The 18,130-nt window shown below is 38.0% G+C and overlaps 1 protein-coding gene across 2 annotated transcripts in view; it reads right to left on the bottom strand.

Moving 5' to 3' along the window:
* The window catches only part of NHLRC2 (NHL repeat containing 2), a gene marked incomplete at its 5' end in the record, with an annotated part of 33,451 nt that extends 15,822 nt beyond the window's left edge, over positions 1-17,629 (bottom strand). Inside the window, 5 exons of one of the 2 annotated variants that reach the window (XM_082002475.1) lie at positions 1,822-1,951; positions 3,664-3,785; positions 6,203-6,658; positions 15,188-15,340; positions 17,467-17,629. In XM_082002475.1, coding sequence (XP_081858601.1) covers positions 1,822-1,951; positions 3,664-3,785; positions 6,203-6,658; positions 15,188-15,340; positions 17,467-17,629 — 1,024 coding nt within the window. The remainder of the gene's footprint in view (positions 1-1,821; positions 1,952-3,663; positions 3,786-6,202; positions 6,659-15,187; positions 15,341-17,466) is intronic. The other variant, XM_082002476.1, reaches the window with a different exon arrangement.
* Between the last annotated feature and the right edge of the window lie 501 nt (positions 17,630-18,130).

Genomic DNA, 18,130 nt, shown 5'->3' with positions numbered 1-18,130 from the left:
ACTGATGAGTTGTTAGTTTCCTCCTTTGCTGATATGTGAAACAGCTCTGCAATAACAACCCATGGAGGTTATGCTGGGGGATTCCCAACATAAGAAGGACATGGACCTGTTGGAGCAAGTCCACAGGAGGGCCACGAAGATGATGAGAGGGCTAGAGCACCTCTCCTACGAAGAAAGGCTGAGAGTTGGGGTTGTTCAGCCTGGAGAAGAGAAGGCTCTGGGGAGACCTTATTGCAGCCTTCCAGTACCTGAAGGGGGCCCTACAAGAAAGCTGGAGAGGCACTTTTTACAAGAGCATGTAGTGATAGGAGAAGAGGTAACAGCTTTAAATTAAAAGAAGGTAAATTTAGATTAAATGTAAGAAAGAAATTCTTCACTATGAGGGTGGTGAGGCACTGGAACAGGTTGCCCAGAGAAGCTGTGGATGCCCCATCCCTGGAAGTGTTCAAGGCCAGGCAGGACGGGGCTTTGAACAACCTGTTCTAGTGGAAGGTGTCCCTGCCCATGGCAGGGATGTTGGAACTAGTTGATCTTTAAGGTCCCTTCCAACACAAACTATTCTATGATTCTAACAGCAAACCACATCCAGTGAGATTCTCATTCAGGTACTCCCCTTTCCTCTTTCAAGTAGGATGCCATATGCTTAAAACAGATTGTAAGGGTCATTGACAGCACTTTTCAAAAACATGCCCCCCCGCCCCCTTTTTTTTTGTTACTAAAAGTGTTAAATCTAAAAATTGATGCAGGTCACTTATTCAAGTAGTCAAGGCTGCTGGTGGTACGCTGTCTATACTGACAAGGTATTTTTACCAGAAGACTACTATATACAATCAGGATTTATGAACTAGCATCATGTTCCCTTAAACTTAATTTGAGCGTGTTCTCCTCCTTCATAACTGTCCCAAGATTATAACAAATGCTTCCAGGTCAGTAAAGCACCTCTAATTTAATGACATCAGACTTAAATCATGCCACTTCCCCACCCCATTCATCTGCAGATTCAAGAAAACCCAGTATTGGAAGTCAAGTTTTATGCCTGAAATACTGACCTAAGGGTTTTACAGCACATTAAAGCATTGTTCTGTAATTGCTAAGAAACTGGTATCTGCAACTTCTACATTGTATTGAAATAGAAAGATGAGAAAATAAGAGTATCAACTCATAGTTAATAAGAGTTGAAAACATGGCAGCTATGCAATGTCAAGCTGAGGTGTGTGTTAAGTGAATCAGGAAAGAAAGCTGCTTAACCACTCAAAAGCTGATTCTTGCTTCCTATTATGCAAAGATTTAGTTTTTACCTCCTGATGCTTGCAAGGTTTTTCTGAGGTATTCCTCTCCTATCTGATTGAGTCTATCATGATCTTGAGTCTAATTATTTTAAGTCACCTAAGCAGGAATAAACAGAGGTCCCCAACTGAAATTATTTTTATTTCCTAAACTCAAATATTTACAAGTGGTCAGACATGTCTGTATAGTCAAGGAAAGGAACTTCTAGACAATGCCCACTTCCTGTAAAATGTAGCTGGTTAAGTGATCCTGGCATACAGCACTGGCCTAACAAAAGCTATCACAATTTCCTTCTGTATTTGGACCCACTATATAACTTTCTACAAAAGAATTTTTCTTCACATCAAGTAACAGTTCACATTTTTTAAGGATCCAAAGCAGCACTGCAGTTATCACTGCAAATGAAACCACTGTTTTTTATACTCAGTTGTGAAGTAAATCTTTACTTTTTCATATCTCAGTTTATTACCAAAACAGGAAAACGTTTAGCAAACAGCCTCATATGAGATGTTAAAAGCTCAACTGATACAATACTTGAATTTCCGAAGACCACATCCCATGGAGAGCTGATAGGCTGTTCTTCTCCTTGTGCTCCACCTTCCTTATCAACACCTTGTATCCCAATGCCTGCTACAGTGGTCACCATCTCTAATTCCAGGTCAATCTAGAAGAAGCAAAATTATACACACTGAATGTACAACATTAAGTTGACTGAAGTTACAGATAATTTGAGCTAGATGTCAAAAACAGAGAGATTTGATGACAAATAAAAACCAAATCCCAACAAATTTCAGGTATTTGTTTATGTAGGAAAACAATTAATTTTACCACAATGCTTGCTAAAGTCAGGGAGAAAGGGGGAAGCAGTGGGCAGCAGGAAAACCACGTGCCTGGAATTCTCTTCCACATGCAACAAAAATTAACACTGTCAAGGTTTGCTCAGCAGTTGTAGAAGAAAGCATCAAAATTTACTAGATAAATACTCAGATCAGCAATTGATGTGGATATTTTATTTTAAACTTCTATAGGACTATGACATAAAAATAAAAACAAAATAATCTGCACAAAGCCAATTGTTTTTGCAGTTTATTTCATGCCCTGGAGCAAAAGATGTTTTTATTTTACGTAATTTCTGCAGCCTAAGCCCCTTTATTTTTCCTTTCCCTTTTGCTTATTTTCTAACACATAGCATCATCTAACTTTTGTAACAGTAAATGCATTCTTTTTGCAAGGCCCATGGCCTGCACAAACATTTGAAAGCATGTCCTGTAGCTGTTGTATTACTTCAACTCTTGGGTACCCTCATGGCACATTTAGATGAAAGGGAACAGCTAATTATCACGAAAAATGCTGAAGCAGTATGATCCAGATCTTCACCTGTTTCTGTGCTGTCTTTGCTACTTGTAACACTTAATTTCCTGTGGTCACCAGGCAACAGTGATGAATATTAGTAAGATTAGGACCCTGGAGCAAACTACTCATTTTTAGTAACAATGTTTTTTTTCACCAACAGGGAGCCTTGGTCCTTTCCAGAATAAAACTGGTAGCCAACTACCAGGGAGTGCAGGGAATTTGTGGACTCCCTGGTTTGTTTGTGGACTAGCGCTTTGAAGTGAAACACAGAATGAACCTACCTAACAGTACAAAGGCACCCCAAATTGGATAAGGATGTGCCTCCTCTGATCATGAATCAGACATATTGGTGAAGATCTGAGTACAAGATCTTCTGAGATGCATAAAATACTTTTAATAGTAAGGTAATATTATATTGCTTCAACAAACTTAACTTCTGATTATTCTAAATTTGACCTAACCAAATGTAAGATACAATGACAATATATATAAAAAGTAACACTCCTAAATGCTAAAGTGCTAAAACCTTGCAAGCTAAAGAGCTAAAACCTTGCAAGCATTTAATCAAAGACATCCACATGCAGATAATTCTGAAATTAAAGCAGTTACCTGCGCTTTAGAGACCCAAACCGCTAACAAAAGTTTAGATATTCACTGAACCATAGTAGTACAATAACTTTAGATAAGAATCTGATACTACTGGAAGTGAAAAAAAAACAAGATCTGCTTCCAGTACTAAGAATAGATGTTTCTCGTAACAGGAAAGTAAGAGTCACTAGAAAAAAAAATCAGTTATGTTAGAACAAATAGTGCATGTCATCTTCATTTCAAAGGAAGCACAAAACTATATGTAGCCCTTTAAACACCAACTGCACAACAGCATTTATTTATAAGGTATTGGGCCAAATTTCCTTCCTGATATTGAGTGTATTTGGAGAATAATTAATGTGGTTTAAATTTTCACCAGTGTAAGTAGAATAAGGCATAAGAGATTAAATTTTGAATTTCCTATGGAAAATTTACCTTTCTAATTAGGTGATTTTCTGTATCAGCTACATAAATAACATTATTTTTTATAGCAATCCCTTGTGGTGAGTTGAAAGCTGCCTCTGAAAATCTTCCATCTCTCCTTCCACTGTTTGGACCTATAAATGAAACAAAGTTAAGTCAAAAGTAACATTAGAAAAAAAAAAATGAAAAATGAAGTGCATACATTTAAACCTGTAAGAGAATTAAATATTCTAAGAGATGCTTTCACAGCACATTATTAATATTTTGTGTAGTCTCATTTTAGTCACTTGTGCTACATAATTACAATAGCCTGGTGCTACTATGTTTTGAACTCATTCTCCACAAGTTCTCTGTTTCTTTAAGCTCATCTTTCAAAGAGAAGCCTTAATAGAGGTCTAAATTTCTCCTGTTCCCTTGCATTAAAGAACAGCAGCAACAGTGGAAGACAGATATAAAAAACTACATTTTTTTTTTATTCCCAACTACATCAAAAAGCCAGCCAGCAGGAAAAATTTTAACTTACAAAACTCAATTCCATTTCAATGGTTTAGATTTTGATGTAATCACAAATGAAACTAGTATTTCATTAGCAGCATTTTCTCATTAATAATAGTAATTAGGAAAAAGATGACACGGAACTAATTACACAAAAGAACAGTAAGAATGACAGTGACAAGTCTTCTGCACAGAACAATCAAGAAATAGAAAGGAACATGACCTGAATATAACAGTATGAAGGTAAGCATCATATTTCAGAGGGAGTAACATTTAAAGTGCATTAGCAGTATGTGTCAGCAGCAGACATTTAGATATGAGTTATGTGCGCATCATGATTTATGATGTAAATATAGTAATTTCAACCTTTGTGCATGCCCACATTTATTACTGTATTATCAATTTCATTACATTATTTTCTGCCCACTGAATCATTTAACTGAGTCACTGAAATACACAAACTTTTACAACCTACCGTCAGAAGACAATTTAGACCTTAACAGACACACAGCAGTGAGGTTCTAGTGCGTCAGATTCCAGTAGTTCCCCTTGGTAAGTGTCAGGGTGCACATCCCCAGGGAAGGGAACGGCACAGGGTGGCACAAGAAGGAGGGGTATGAGTTCCGAAGTTAGTCACTGAACAGCCATTCCGAGGGAAGTGTCCTTTCCGAGAACGCTAAAGGGTACCTTGTTGGCAGAGTCTTCATCTCACACATCCAACAGAAACAAAATTCTCTCACTTTTGCCGTAAGAAACCTTGTTTGTACTTCCCGTAAGAGAAGGGTATTAAGATGAATGCCTTCATCAGGTTAGCTTGGATAATTAGTCTGTCTATCCAATGCACTGTTACTTCAACTTGCAAGAGATTTTCTTCCTTTCTTTAAACCGCAGTGCCACTGGTATTTTTATGAGGTTTTATGTCATCTAATGCATAAACTAGCAAGAGATTTTCTTCCTTTCTTTAAACCGCAGTGCCACTAGTATTTTTATGAGGTTTGCAGGATGCTGCCATAGGATAGGCATTACTAAATACCAGACTAAGTAATATAAGACACATCAGCATACAGGTCCTGATTCTGAGACATAAAAGAACCATTGTTTTCAATGATTTGGGGATTGAACCACTTCCTAAATCTGTCTGTTATGGCTGCTCACAGATGGACTGTTCTAGCACCTATGTACTTGGTGCCTTAACATGTAATTTTGACCACTGTAACAGATTAAAAAAAAAGAACAAGTCTGAATGTTTCATTTATGAAAGAATAAAGCATACAAAGAGTATGCAAGCTCAACTACTTTCTCGATTTGCACTGTAAAGCAAATAGTAATCTTAGAGAAACAGAGAGATTAGTTTTTTAAAGCAGAAATGTTATTGATATAAACTTTGTAACAAATGTAACTAAATTTAAAATATTAACTTTCATTATTTTCAAAATTTGATTATATGTTACACCTCAATTTTGGTGAGAACACAGGCCTTTTTGTATACACTAAGGTAACTTCATTGTCTAGTGCAACGCCACTGTTCTTAATAATTCTCCTCTCCTTTAAAAACCAGAAGGGGATCCTATGGAGGAATGCTCTTGATTAGAAAAAAAGAAACCAACCACCACCAAAGAAAAAACACACCCTAGAAATCTCCACACACACCACCACAACTCAACATTCATGTCTTCTATTGGAAAGGGAGGCATTATTGTCTCTTTTCCGTACGTTGCTGCTGGATGTGGATGCACGTCACTTAAATCTAAAGCCATTTGCAACTCTTTCAGAAGAATACAAAATGTATTTTTTGTAATTTGTATCAAACATCACAAAAATAAAAACTTAGTCAATGGAACAAAGCAAAAAAAAAAATTAGATACCTCAAACAGTTGCATTAACAGAGTCTCCCATTGATGGCACTATGCTATATGCCCCCATATCCAGTAAAACTGATTTTATATAAAAAAAAAAATTTTGCTCGGTCCTCTAAGAAAAGAATCAGCCGAGTAGGCCCAGCAAACATACTCTACTCCTAAACTAAAATTACTATAATAAACTTATATACCCTTACCTCCAATAGCATGTAGAATTTCTCCATTTTTTCGAGTAACCAAAATCCTGTGATGTCCAGTATCTGCTATTACCAGCCTTTCTCCTGAATTATCTACGGTCACTTTGCCAGGAAACAGCAGGGGAGAAGGTGGGAGGGAGTCTCTGTATAGCTTTATTCCAATGCAGTTATCTTTGATTTGTCCTCTCTCCTTGTAGAATTTCAGTGTTATAGAAGTAAATAAAAACAACTTCTCTCTGTGTCCCTCTCCAACAAGCGAAAACAGCATGTTTCCACGAGGTCCAAGAATGACCAGAGTTGGCCAGCAGGACACCTCTAGTTCATGCCACAGTGTTGCATCTGCATCATTTACTACAGGGTGGACAATATTATACCTCAGAATGGCACTTCTAATGTTATCCAGAACTTTTTCATTTGGGAATTTCGCTGAATGGACACCAACAATAATAAGACCATCTGAAAGGAAAAACAAAGTCATGCATTGAAACATATTTGTATTTGAATTTAAAAAAGTAAAAATGAAGCACAGTTACCTTACAATGTGACTGACTGCTTTCCAGAATGAAAGAGAATTTGAAAAAACAAAAAGCAATTCCATCTCAGTAAGACTATAGACAGCTACCTATATAAAATACTGAAACTCAGAAATAGCATTTCAGTAAAATTACTCAACTTTAGGACCATTACTTCCCCAGCCAGTTGACATTTAATATGTTATAAATTGTTCTTAGTTTCTGAACCTCTACATACTAAGGTAGAAAATACTTTCAAAATAATTATGGGTAAGTTGTAGCAATTCAACTGATACCTTGGGCTTTTTCAGGTATTTATGATACCTCTTTGTCTTTTGATTCCTATACACAACTATGGTGTTTCAGAAAACATAATTCTTTTCCACAGTTAACTAGGAATCACAAATGTAACACTGAACTCTGGAAGTACAGAGCTACCTTGGCATATCTAACTCTAGATAAACAGTAAAAAAAATAATGTATAAGCTACTGAAATCAGTACAGTATTCTGTTTCAAATAAAAATGGCAGCACTGACAACTATGACAAAAAAACAGAAACAGCAAACGAGGAAGGCTCGAACTTTTTTTGAAAAAAAGGGGAAAAGGGAAAAAGGGAAAAAAGGGGGAAGAGGATGAAATCATTGATTTTTGCCCCTCTCCTTAAAATGTTTAACTTAATTTCTACATTTGATTAATGAAGAGTTTAGGTTTTCCCATAGCAGGGGTAACTGCACTCGAAATCCTAGTATGAAGGTGTTGCATCAGCATGAAGTAATATAATTCTGCTTATATACACTGAATACATAATACCAACCCTAAAATCAATCAAAAGCACACAGTTACGAGCTTCCTTGAATTGCTTGCTTATTTTCTTACTTTTATGAAATTAAACACAGAAATAAAAATCTATGGCTCAGACTTCAGCAGCTTTTCCCTTGTGATAAGAAATAAATCTACTTCCACCCCATGTAGACAATTATGTAAGCAGCCCCAAATTTTCTACTCCACTTTCCTACCCAATAGGAAAAGCATGAAGAGCCTTCCTTCAGTCAAGCCACTTTTCAGTACTTTCTAGGAGCAAAAAAAAAAGAGGTGTCGGCAGGGGGAGACAGACAAAAATAAAAAAAGACTACATCCTCTTTCAGGGCATTAAATTATGTTTTACTAGCCTAATCTCCACCAAATGAAGTAAACTCTGCACATGACATCAATACTGGGCTTCGTCTCACTTTGTACTTAAAGTGAGCCCCAAGTCAGAAGTGACCCACAAGCGGTCACAAGCGGTGTTCCCCAGGGCTCAGTATTGGGGCCAGTTCTGATCTTTATCAATGATCTGGATGAGGGGATCGAGTGCTCCCTCAGTAAGTTTGCAGATGACACTTGGGTGGGAGTGTTGATCTGCTGGAGGGTAGGAGGGCTCTGCAGAGGGACCTGGACAGGCTGGAGCGATGGGCTGGGGCCAACTGTATGAAGTTCAATAAGGTCAAGTGCCAGGTCCTGCACTTGGGTCACAACAACCCCATGCAACGCTACAGGCTTGGGGAGGAGTGGCTGGAGAGCTGCCCAGCAGAGAAGGACCTGGGGGTGTTGGCTGACAGCTGGATGAAGATGAGCCAGCAGTGTGCCCAGGTGGCCAAGGAGGCCAATAGCATCCTGGCTTGTGTCAGAAATTGTGGCCAGCAAGACTAGGGAAGTGATTGTGCCCCTGTACTCGGCACTGGTGAGGCCACACCCTGAATACTGTGTTCAGTTTTGGGCCCCTCACCACAAGACAGACATTGAGGTGCAGAAGCACGTCCAACAAAGAGCAATAAAGCTGGTGAAGGGTCTAGAGCACAGGCCTTATGAGGAGCTGCTGAGGGAACAGGGGTTGTTCAGCCTGGAGAAAAGGAGGCTCAGGAGAGACCTTATCACTCTCTACAACTACCTGAAATGAGGCTGTAGCAAGGTGGGCATCGGTCTCTTCTGCCAAGTAACAATCCATAGGATATGAGGAAACAGCCTCAAGTTGTGCCAGGGGAGGTTTAGGTAGGATATTAGGTAAAACTTCTTCACCAAAAAGGTTGTCAGGTGTTGGAACAGGCTGTCCAGGGAAGTGGTTGAGTGACCATCCCTGAAAGTATTTAAAAGACGTGTAGATGTGGTGCTTAGGGACATGATTTAGTGGTGGACTTGGCAGTGCTAGGTTAACAGTCGGACTTCATGATCTTAAAGGTCTTAGCCACAAGCATAATCTTGTTACAGTCAAGGTTTCTAACTGAAGTAAAGAAGATAACAAAAATAACCACGCAGTTGTAGAAAGCTGCAATACAGTAATTTTAAACCAAAACTGTTAATCTAATGGAAAACCGTAGACATTAACCCTACTACTTAACCAAATTTCTGGATAGTGCAAGCATTTTTTAACTGTAAATAAAAATTAGGATCTTTCTACTTCTTTGTCCAAGTAAAAGTTTTATATTTTCATGTGATCTTTTGTTCTATTTTGAGGACAGGAGTGAAATTAAATAGGAAAGGAAAAAATCCTTAGAGTTGACATCCAACTTGAGTTAATTTTACTGCAGTATTAGAAATTATTTTGACAACAACAAAAAAAAGTACTACTTTTTTTTTTCCCCAGTCAGGTCTATAAAAATATTTAGCATCTATAAACCCTTTTATCAGTAGCATTGAAATATCTGGGGAGTTTCCTTCCTTCCCCCAGTCACCAACATCTATAGGTGGATTCCCTGTAGTGCCATATTTTTTCAATAATACAAACAATACCAAAAAGCAAAGAAGACTTGGAGTCTGTACAAGGTAGCATGGAGGAAGAACAACCATTATCCAATCTAACCCAATTGTGATGATGCTTATACTTTGAAATATAATGAGTGTAGATCCTTGGAGAAATTCATAAGGTTCTTAAATCAGACTGATTTGTGCTCATACAAATACTCACTGCAATTGAAAACGTTGGATTGTGCTACTATAGACAAAATAAGCTTGGCTGAACAGCTATTAAATTTAGATAAGCAGAATGCAATTTAGCTATAAAGGATAAAGGCAGATGTGCAATGCGAATCTCTAAGTAAGCAAGTTCTGTTATTTGGTGCTTACTCTAATATCGTTAATGCTTTATCCTAAACAGCAGTGAATGGAAATAGCCCTCCTGAAAGAACACTCACATAGAAAAGACAATTTTAAAAATAAATGTTTTCTCAGAAAAAAAACCTTTCTCTTCTTTTAAGAAGACTTGAAAATATGAACTGTTTCAGTCACTTGTAGTAGCAGATACTTCATTTTTAAAAGGCAATTTTTTTCTCATTCAAATATAACCCCACCTGGAGTACTCCATCCAGCTCTGGAGCCCTCAGCACAGGAAAGACATGGACCTGTCGGAGCGGGTCCAGAGGAGGCCACAAAAATGATCAGAGGCATGGAACACCTCTCCTGTGAGGATAGGCTGAAAGAGTTGGGGTTGTTCAGCCTGGAGAAGAGAAGGCTTCAGGGAGACCTTATTGCAGCCTTCCAGTACTTAAAGGGGGCCTATAGGAAAGATGAGGACAGGCTTTTTAGCAGGGCCTGTAGCTGTAGGACAAGGGGTAATGGTTTTAAACTAAAAGAGAGGAGATTTAGGCTAGAGATAAGGAAGACATTTTTCACAATGAGGGTGGTGAAGCACTGGCCCAGGTTGCCCAGCAAGGTGGTAAATGCCCCATCCCTGGAAACGTTCAAGGTCAGTCGGACAGGGCTCTGAGCAACCTGCTCTAGTTGAAGATGTCCCTGCTCATTGCAGGGGCGTTGGACTAGATGACATTTAAAGGTCCCTTGAACCCAAACTATTCTATGATTCTATGATAACCACTTGTTACAACAGGAAAAGACTTCATCAGTTTATCACAAATCTAATCAGAACATAACCTAAATATTTTCAGTCTTCTTGCTAACTGATTTCTCATCTTCTAGCTTCTCATAGTTGCTAGAACAGTAGCCCTCTTTCCCCCAGATTTTCTCTCTTGACTCTTCCAGTTGCAATTGCAATTAGCAAAATCCAGAATTAGCTCTCTGAGAAGGAAAACCACACACAAAATAACTTCTTGCAGCTTGCACAATGCATCTTTGCCCTTATCAAAGAAAATAATTTTATTTATTTAGCATTTTAGCATTTTAATTTTTAATCCACAAGCAGTGTACTTTTTTCCACAACAACTTGCCTGTCTTATACATTTTATTTCATTCAGCATCAGCTTGTTATGTGTCACACAATTCATTCTAAATTGGAAATTTACATATCAGATCATTACTGTTATTTGGCATTTACTACCCAATCCATGAAAGGGCTTCACTATTTCTAAAACTTCAAGCAAATATGTAAAAATAAAATGCTTTTGTTAAGCACTTCTCCAAAAGCCCTGCAGTTACAGTCAGTGGAGTTTGCCATTGCAAGAATGGTGAAACCAGCCCTCTGATCAGAGAGGGCCTGAACCAGGGCCCAAAACCAACTGTAAACAGCTGCATCCAAAGACATGGCTTGGAACAGAATGTAGCATTTACTTCTATGCTTTTCTCCTATCTTAACAGTAGAGGTGCAATCTGGCTAGCTGGACATCTTTATTCTACCCACACCTCTGGTTTTGTGGTAGAAATGTAAGAAAGGCAATTATTTCAGGTCTTAAATAGTTGTATTATTTGTGCTCAGACAAGTTTATTTCCTTCTAAGAAAAACCTAATTTAATCTCAGGTTGACTTTTTATTCAGTTACAGAGAAATGGAAAACTATTTTTCTCTTTTAGCCCTTCTCCTCAACTATAAACCAGTGTTAATGGAGAAGAGCAGCACCTGCAGGAATGGTAATATTTCCATGTGACAACAGGAATGGGTAAAGTGCTGCACAATAAAAGACTTAGATGAATATAACAATTTCACAGATATAGTGATTTTTTTAATTCTGTAACTGATACAGTCTATCAATCCTATAGGCACAGCATGTTGCAATATCAGACAGCTAAGGCTGTGGTATCATTAACTGCTGAACTCCAGACAACAGGTCAAACATTTTAACTATAATAGGAACATCAGCAGCATTATTTGTCTTTCAAAAATATCATTAAAGCTAGAAAGACAATTCTATACTGAATACCTGAACAGCACAAATATGCTGTAACATCCTCTCATGAAGAAAACTCTTGTGGAAACTGACAGATGCTATGCTGAGATATAAGAATATGCACATCATTTAAAACACTTTATTTTGAAGGATTATACCAAAGCACAACACTGGACTTATGCCAAGCTATTTCTGAATATTAAAAAGTACTCCCTCTTATAGAAGTCATCTCTGGACTGCTGATAACATGAACTGAATATGCACTGGGGTTTAAAATAACTTTCTGAATGCCACTTGAAAAACAGAAATAGCACCATTGAAGATAACAGTGAGAACATATCAGATAAAGATGCTAGGCAACACTTAATCCTATGAAAAGCAGCCTTCATTTTGAAACAGATCTGAAGTTCCAGACAATAGAACTACGTCCATATGTACAATTATATATATAATGGTTTAGGATTATCCTATTGCTACAGCTTCTTGTTCAGACTTCTCTTGTCTGATGATCACACTGTTGAAGTTTCAACATACTCCATGTAAGAGGGCATTTGAACCACATTAAAAAAAATATATCGGAGTATCAAAAATATATGTACACAATGTACAATCAAAAAAAGACATTGCTGTGAATTATATCAATATTGAGGTTTGTTCTTAGTTATGCAGAAAAATACAGGCAACATTCCTTCAAATATTCAAACAATAGATTAAAAATCGAAGTGTATTATGAGATAGATGCTTTGTCAGAGTAAAATGTTTTCATTCTGACTAATATTGTCTGCTAGGTTAGCACCCTCTGCCACTTCTATAACACGATAAATACACACACAAAACGTGTAAATGAATGCTATCTTTACAAATCTAAAGTTTAGTAAAGCTGCAGTTTCACTTGCTGCTTCCAAAAGAAATCGTCTCGCTCACCTTTTGCACCAAAATCAGTTTTTGCAATAATGAGCTGATAGATCTTGGAACCAACGCAACCGAAAGTGAACCTGTCCCCCATCCTCTGAAGGGAGAAGGGGTTTTTTCTCTTTCAAATATAACCCCACCTGGAGTACTCTGTCCAGCTCTGGAGCCCTCACCACAGGAAAGACATGGACCTGCTGGAGCGGGTCCAGTGGATTTTTTAATTAGTCTCCATTAATTAAAGAAGAGAGTAGATGAAAATAGAATGAAACTCCAGAATAAGGCTGAATACTAAGATACCTGCATTAATATCTCTAGACATTTTTAAAGCATTTGATATGTCCAACATCCTGTCTGATTTAGTGTTATTTATCCTTTCTGATTTACTCTTATTCTTCTCAAGTTTCTCAAGTCAACAACTCTCCTCTTTCTCCAAGTGATTAGTAAATTATGTTTGACTTTGCTGAAGAAGATGCACATTGATATAAAACCACGTACTGAAGTATTTTCCTATGGCTTAAAAAACCACAACCCTTACTGACTCGGTATATTTATACACATACATATTTCAATATATAGCCTTATGCTACCGTAATGATAAAATCTACACACAGAGAACAATAAAGAAAGATTAAATAATCCTGAAAAGGCTGACAATCAAAACATAAAACCAGAAAAAACCAAAAGGGAGATCTATAGTGAAAAAAACAAATGTATTTTTCTTTTTGTTTGAACCATCAAGCACCTTAATCTCTTCCTGAATCCAACTGCTACCCTTTGTTTCCTAACACATTAAATTTAAGATGAATGTTACACACACCTGCTCTTCCTTCCTTTTACCTCCATTTGTTTTTCCACTTTCATCCCAAGTATCTTTTTTCTAACTCCGGTTTCTGTAGAAACAGGACAGCTCAAATCCAAACCCAACTTATTAGGATAGCTCAAACAAAAAGAATTTATCACCTATCATCAAAGTACTTTCCTCAAGTACTAATTCCTATGATAGGAAGTTTAATAAAAGTCAAACAAAGAAAAGTGTCTCCAAGTGGACCTCCAGTTCAGTTCAGAGTGCTGCAGCCTCTTCTATACCAGTAAGGAGATGTTCAAATACTTTAAAGTGTGTGGGGAGAGGTTGTTACAAATTAATTTTTTGTTATCAACTGATTTAACAGCTTGGTCTCAAAAAACAGATTAAGGATATGACAGCTATATCAATACAATAACATTATACTACAATATTTTTGTCATTTAAAGATGTTACTTATTATATGATCAATGTAATCTTCTAAAATCTCAGTCTAAGACCTTCTTCCCAGCATGCCCACAGCAGTCCATTTATCACTTGCTAATCACCTTCCACTTAAAACTGCCTCCCTCACAAAAAAATGCCATGACAGTTTTTCCTTATTAGATAAAGTTCTTCATATCTAAAACATTATACCAGATCTCAAATTTCTTCAGAGCAAAGCACTCAGCTTCTCAAGGTAGAAAGATTAGTTTATTTGAGTCTTCTGTAAAGTGCTATGTAAACCTACAATACATAGGTTAACTACTTAAAGAACTTGAAATTTCAAAAACATTGCAATTTATTCTTCTAGTGACAATAGGTAACCCATTAAAATAAATGCTGCCAAAATTAAAATCAATCAGAATTGCCAATGGAGAATCAGAGACTTAAACATTGTAAGATAAAATTATTTTTATTACCTATATTATGTTTAATATAATATTTTTAGGGCTGAAAGTAACACTGCTCTTCATCTCACTTTTCAGTCTACTAAAATATCCAGGATAAGTGAGTAGCTGATACACTCTGTGTAAGACCACAGCTTATCTCTGACAAATCATCATGATGACAAGAGACTGCACTCTAAATAGCATACTACCCTGCATTTTTATTCACTCAGAGATATAAATTTCATATCTGAGATGAAATCTAAAGAGCTTGATTCCCTCTCCAGAATGCAGGACTACTAATGGTATATAAGGTGATGCCAATACAAAAAAAAAATTCTAAACCAAGCTTAGGTATTTTGTTATTTCAGTTAGATTGGAAAAAAACAAGTAACCTTAACTATATCCATCCTACCGCCTTTACTATGTTCTGCTCACAGCCAGTTCCTAAGTCAAGCATAGAGGATTACGTACATAGATTAACTTTGAACCTGCATCTTACATCCTTGCGTAGCTTTTTGCAAATAGCCTTATTTATGAGGATATCAGATTTGGGCTTTAAGCACATATCCTGTTTCTTTAATTATACAGACACAACAGATACCTTATTTAACCCCATTAAAAAATGTGATAGGAGTATACACAGTCACCTTTTTTAGGCTACTTAAAAGATTAGAAGACATTTTTAGGCACCCCTGAAATTTTGCCAGCTGTTTAGTAACCAGGAACAAAGTGACTCAGCTACTCCGCCTGCAACACTGCCAGGAAATACTATTCCACGCCAGCCAAAGCACTTTTACCTTTATCAGAGTATTGGTCCTCTAACGCGTGGAGATCAGGCAGCAGGTGCAAGCAATTGATGCAGCAGTAAGTAAAGAAATCCAACACCACGACTTTTCCACAAAGGTCTTTGTGAAGAGAAATAGGACCTTCAGTGTTTAACCACTGTAGATCTGGAATTCAGAGAACAGACATACTCAGTTAGGGGGAGAGTAAGGAAAGGCAGACATGATAATTTGCACAACACACAATGTTCCTTGTATGTTTCACTAAAAAAAAAAGTTCAGCATCACTTTTTATGCAAGTAGAAAAGCAAACCAAAAGCCTTCTATTTATCAAACTCATCCTTACATTCCACAATTCTTCATACTTAGTAAAGGAAAAGAAGTATTGTTAACAAGATTTAATGTAATATTGAAAGTGTGGTTTATATATTTAAATAGGCAACTTTTAATTGAATGAACAGGTAAGCCTCAGAACAATTTTCATACGTTTTAAAATATGATCTACATTATTCAACCCCTAACAATGTCATATGGGTAACAGCTATTTATTTAAAACTTACATAAATGCTAGTAAACTAAAAAACTATTAAACTCTTAGTGATTTTCCCAAGACTTTTGTAAAGAACTAATTTTAGGGATGACACAAAATATTTTTATGTTTATAGTTTTCATCTTGATTTTTGAAGTTTGAAATGAGAGGTATAAATGAATCCTGTTTCATGGGAAGAAATACAACCCTTTCATATATAGCCAGTAGTACTCCTGGTCATTTATTTTAACCACTTGATATAAGACATGAAAGCATTGGCTTCTCACTGGTAACAGATATTCCTCTGATTCCATAAGAAACTGGTATCAAGCTAAGAAATAAATATCCTACAATATGGTCTGCTGTTATTATCACTCAACATTTGTGAAAATAATAGGAGGAAAAATAGGTAGATGTGATATAATGCAAAGCCAAACTAAATTTTTTAGGGACTATTTTTAACAAATGTATGCTGGCTAATTTAAAAACCCTCAAAACTTCCACCCTGACAGTTTCAGCAAACATTCTTGCTGACCCAGGGAGAAGTTACTGCTATTAAAGTCAGCAGGACGTTTGTTTTGTGTTTCACTAAGAGGAGGATTGGTCTCTACCTCCATGTATTGATAAACATAACATTTATTTATAAACATAAATAGATGCACACGCATTCAGATTTTATGACAATAATGAGAATAATTTATCAACTACGCATTATTTCTGCAGTACAAAGGCACGGCTTTACGGTTTACTTTTTAAAAGAAAACAGTAGGTTATTTTATGGCATTGCTCCCCTTACACTAGAATTAACATACCTTTTGTAAAAAAAGATTGGATATGAAAAACGATGGCTACCTATTTGAGCTCCTTTTAGAGGGGAAAATAAGCTTTGACAGAATACAAAAAGTGAAACAAAACTAATGACAAAAGTGAAAATGCAATTCAGAGGTCCAAATCTAGACAGAAAGAGCATTCATCTTTGCTCCATTGGTTACAAGTCAGAATTAATTCCCATGATACACATATGATTTTAACCCTGTGGGGTCTCTGTCTTGCAGTCAAATGTCAGTTCACAGTTGCAGAAAGCCTCGCTAAGGTTAAAAGGATCCTGAGCAGGACTTAACCTTTGATTTCACACTTAGCATAAGAGATACAGAAATGCGTGAAACATGTGAAAGGGAAATGGGCACACCAGTGGCGGATGACACCTCCAGCACACTTTTTATTATCAGAGACATGAAAATTGACAGGCACAGGTAAGTCATGGGGAGAGAGAGCTGGGAAACATCCCAAGCGGCTGCAGTGAAGACAAGGGAGCTCTGGGGAAAGCCGTGAGAGTTGCTAAGGTTCTCACTATGACCAGAGGACAGAGATATACAATACACTGTGCAGAAAGGAAAGACTTTATTTTAAAAAGTAAATTAATAAAGCTAGGAGAGATTTAGAGAGAAGCTTTAAAGAACAGGTTTTTGCAACCAGAACCCGGGGGAGCATTTACAAAGGGGTTCTTTTTTTCTTCTCCTTTGCTCCTGGTGCTTTCAAGAGTGACATTTCCTGTAACTAGAAGCGCCTTTTAAAAAAGCGGCTAGCGGGGCCGCAATTACACGGCCCCTGCAGGCATCGGGACTTCCAGCAAAACGCCACACGGTGAGAGTCGGAGCTCAGCCACATCCACGGGGGGAGATCGTGCAGCCGTCCGCCCGGCGGGGCCGGGACGCCGAACCGCGCTCCGCCGCGGGGCCTGACCCACTCGGGCCCCGCCACCCACCTCCGCCGAGCTCGGGCACCGTAAGGTCCCGCTCCCGGCTGTCCATCTTCTTCAGGTACTGGTAGACTAAGTTCTCCTTCTCCTGGGGAGTATCCGCGTCGAGCAGGGCGTACTCTAGCTGGGTCTGGGCGGGCAGGAGCCTCGCCAGGTCCCCCGCCGCCATGACGCCTTCTAGCGAGCCCGCGGCCGGACGGGCCGCTATTTACCTGCCTGCCGTTTCACCGCCGCACATTCGGCGCCTCTCGCAACGCGGGGGAGGAAAACTGTAATTAAAACAAAACAAAACCTAAGCACAAATACGCAGTAACTCGTCTGTCTTAAAGGGGGACCTTCTCATTCATTTCGTGTTTTTATATAGCTTTGATATTCACAGAAGCATATTCGTGAAGAGAATCCCCACTGGTGATTCCAGCTCAGCAGATTCAACACAGCCTGCTTTTCCCGCCCAGTTACTTTTTTATTTGTAAGTGGAATAGGTGTGAAAAACGGGCAGTACGGGACAAAGTCCAAACAAGGCATCAATAATTTAAAGGGTGGGATTTTTTTTTGAAGGGGAGATGCTATGAGAGAAGCGGAAAGTTGAGCGACAGCCGCTGTGACGAAGCTGCGGAAGCGAATCCGTTGCCGCGGTGGCGAACGTCTGAGCAGAAACGCGCGGCCGCGA

This window comes from Phaethon aethereus (genome assembly GCF_964289735.1).
Source record: "Phaethon aethereus genome assembly, chromosome: 7".
NCBI lineage: Eukaryota > Metazoa > Chordata > Aves > Phaethontiformes > Phaethontidae > Phaethon > Phaethon aethereus.
Note: the sequence above shows the minus strand (reverse complement) of the source record. Positions and strands in the feature narration are given on the sequence as shown.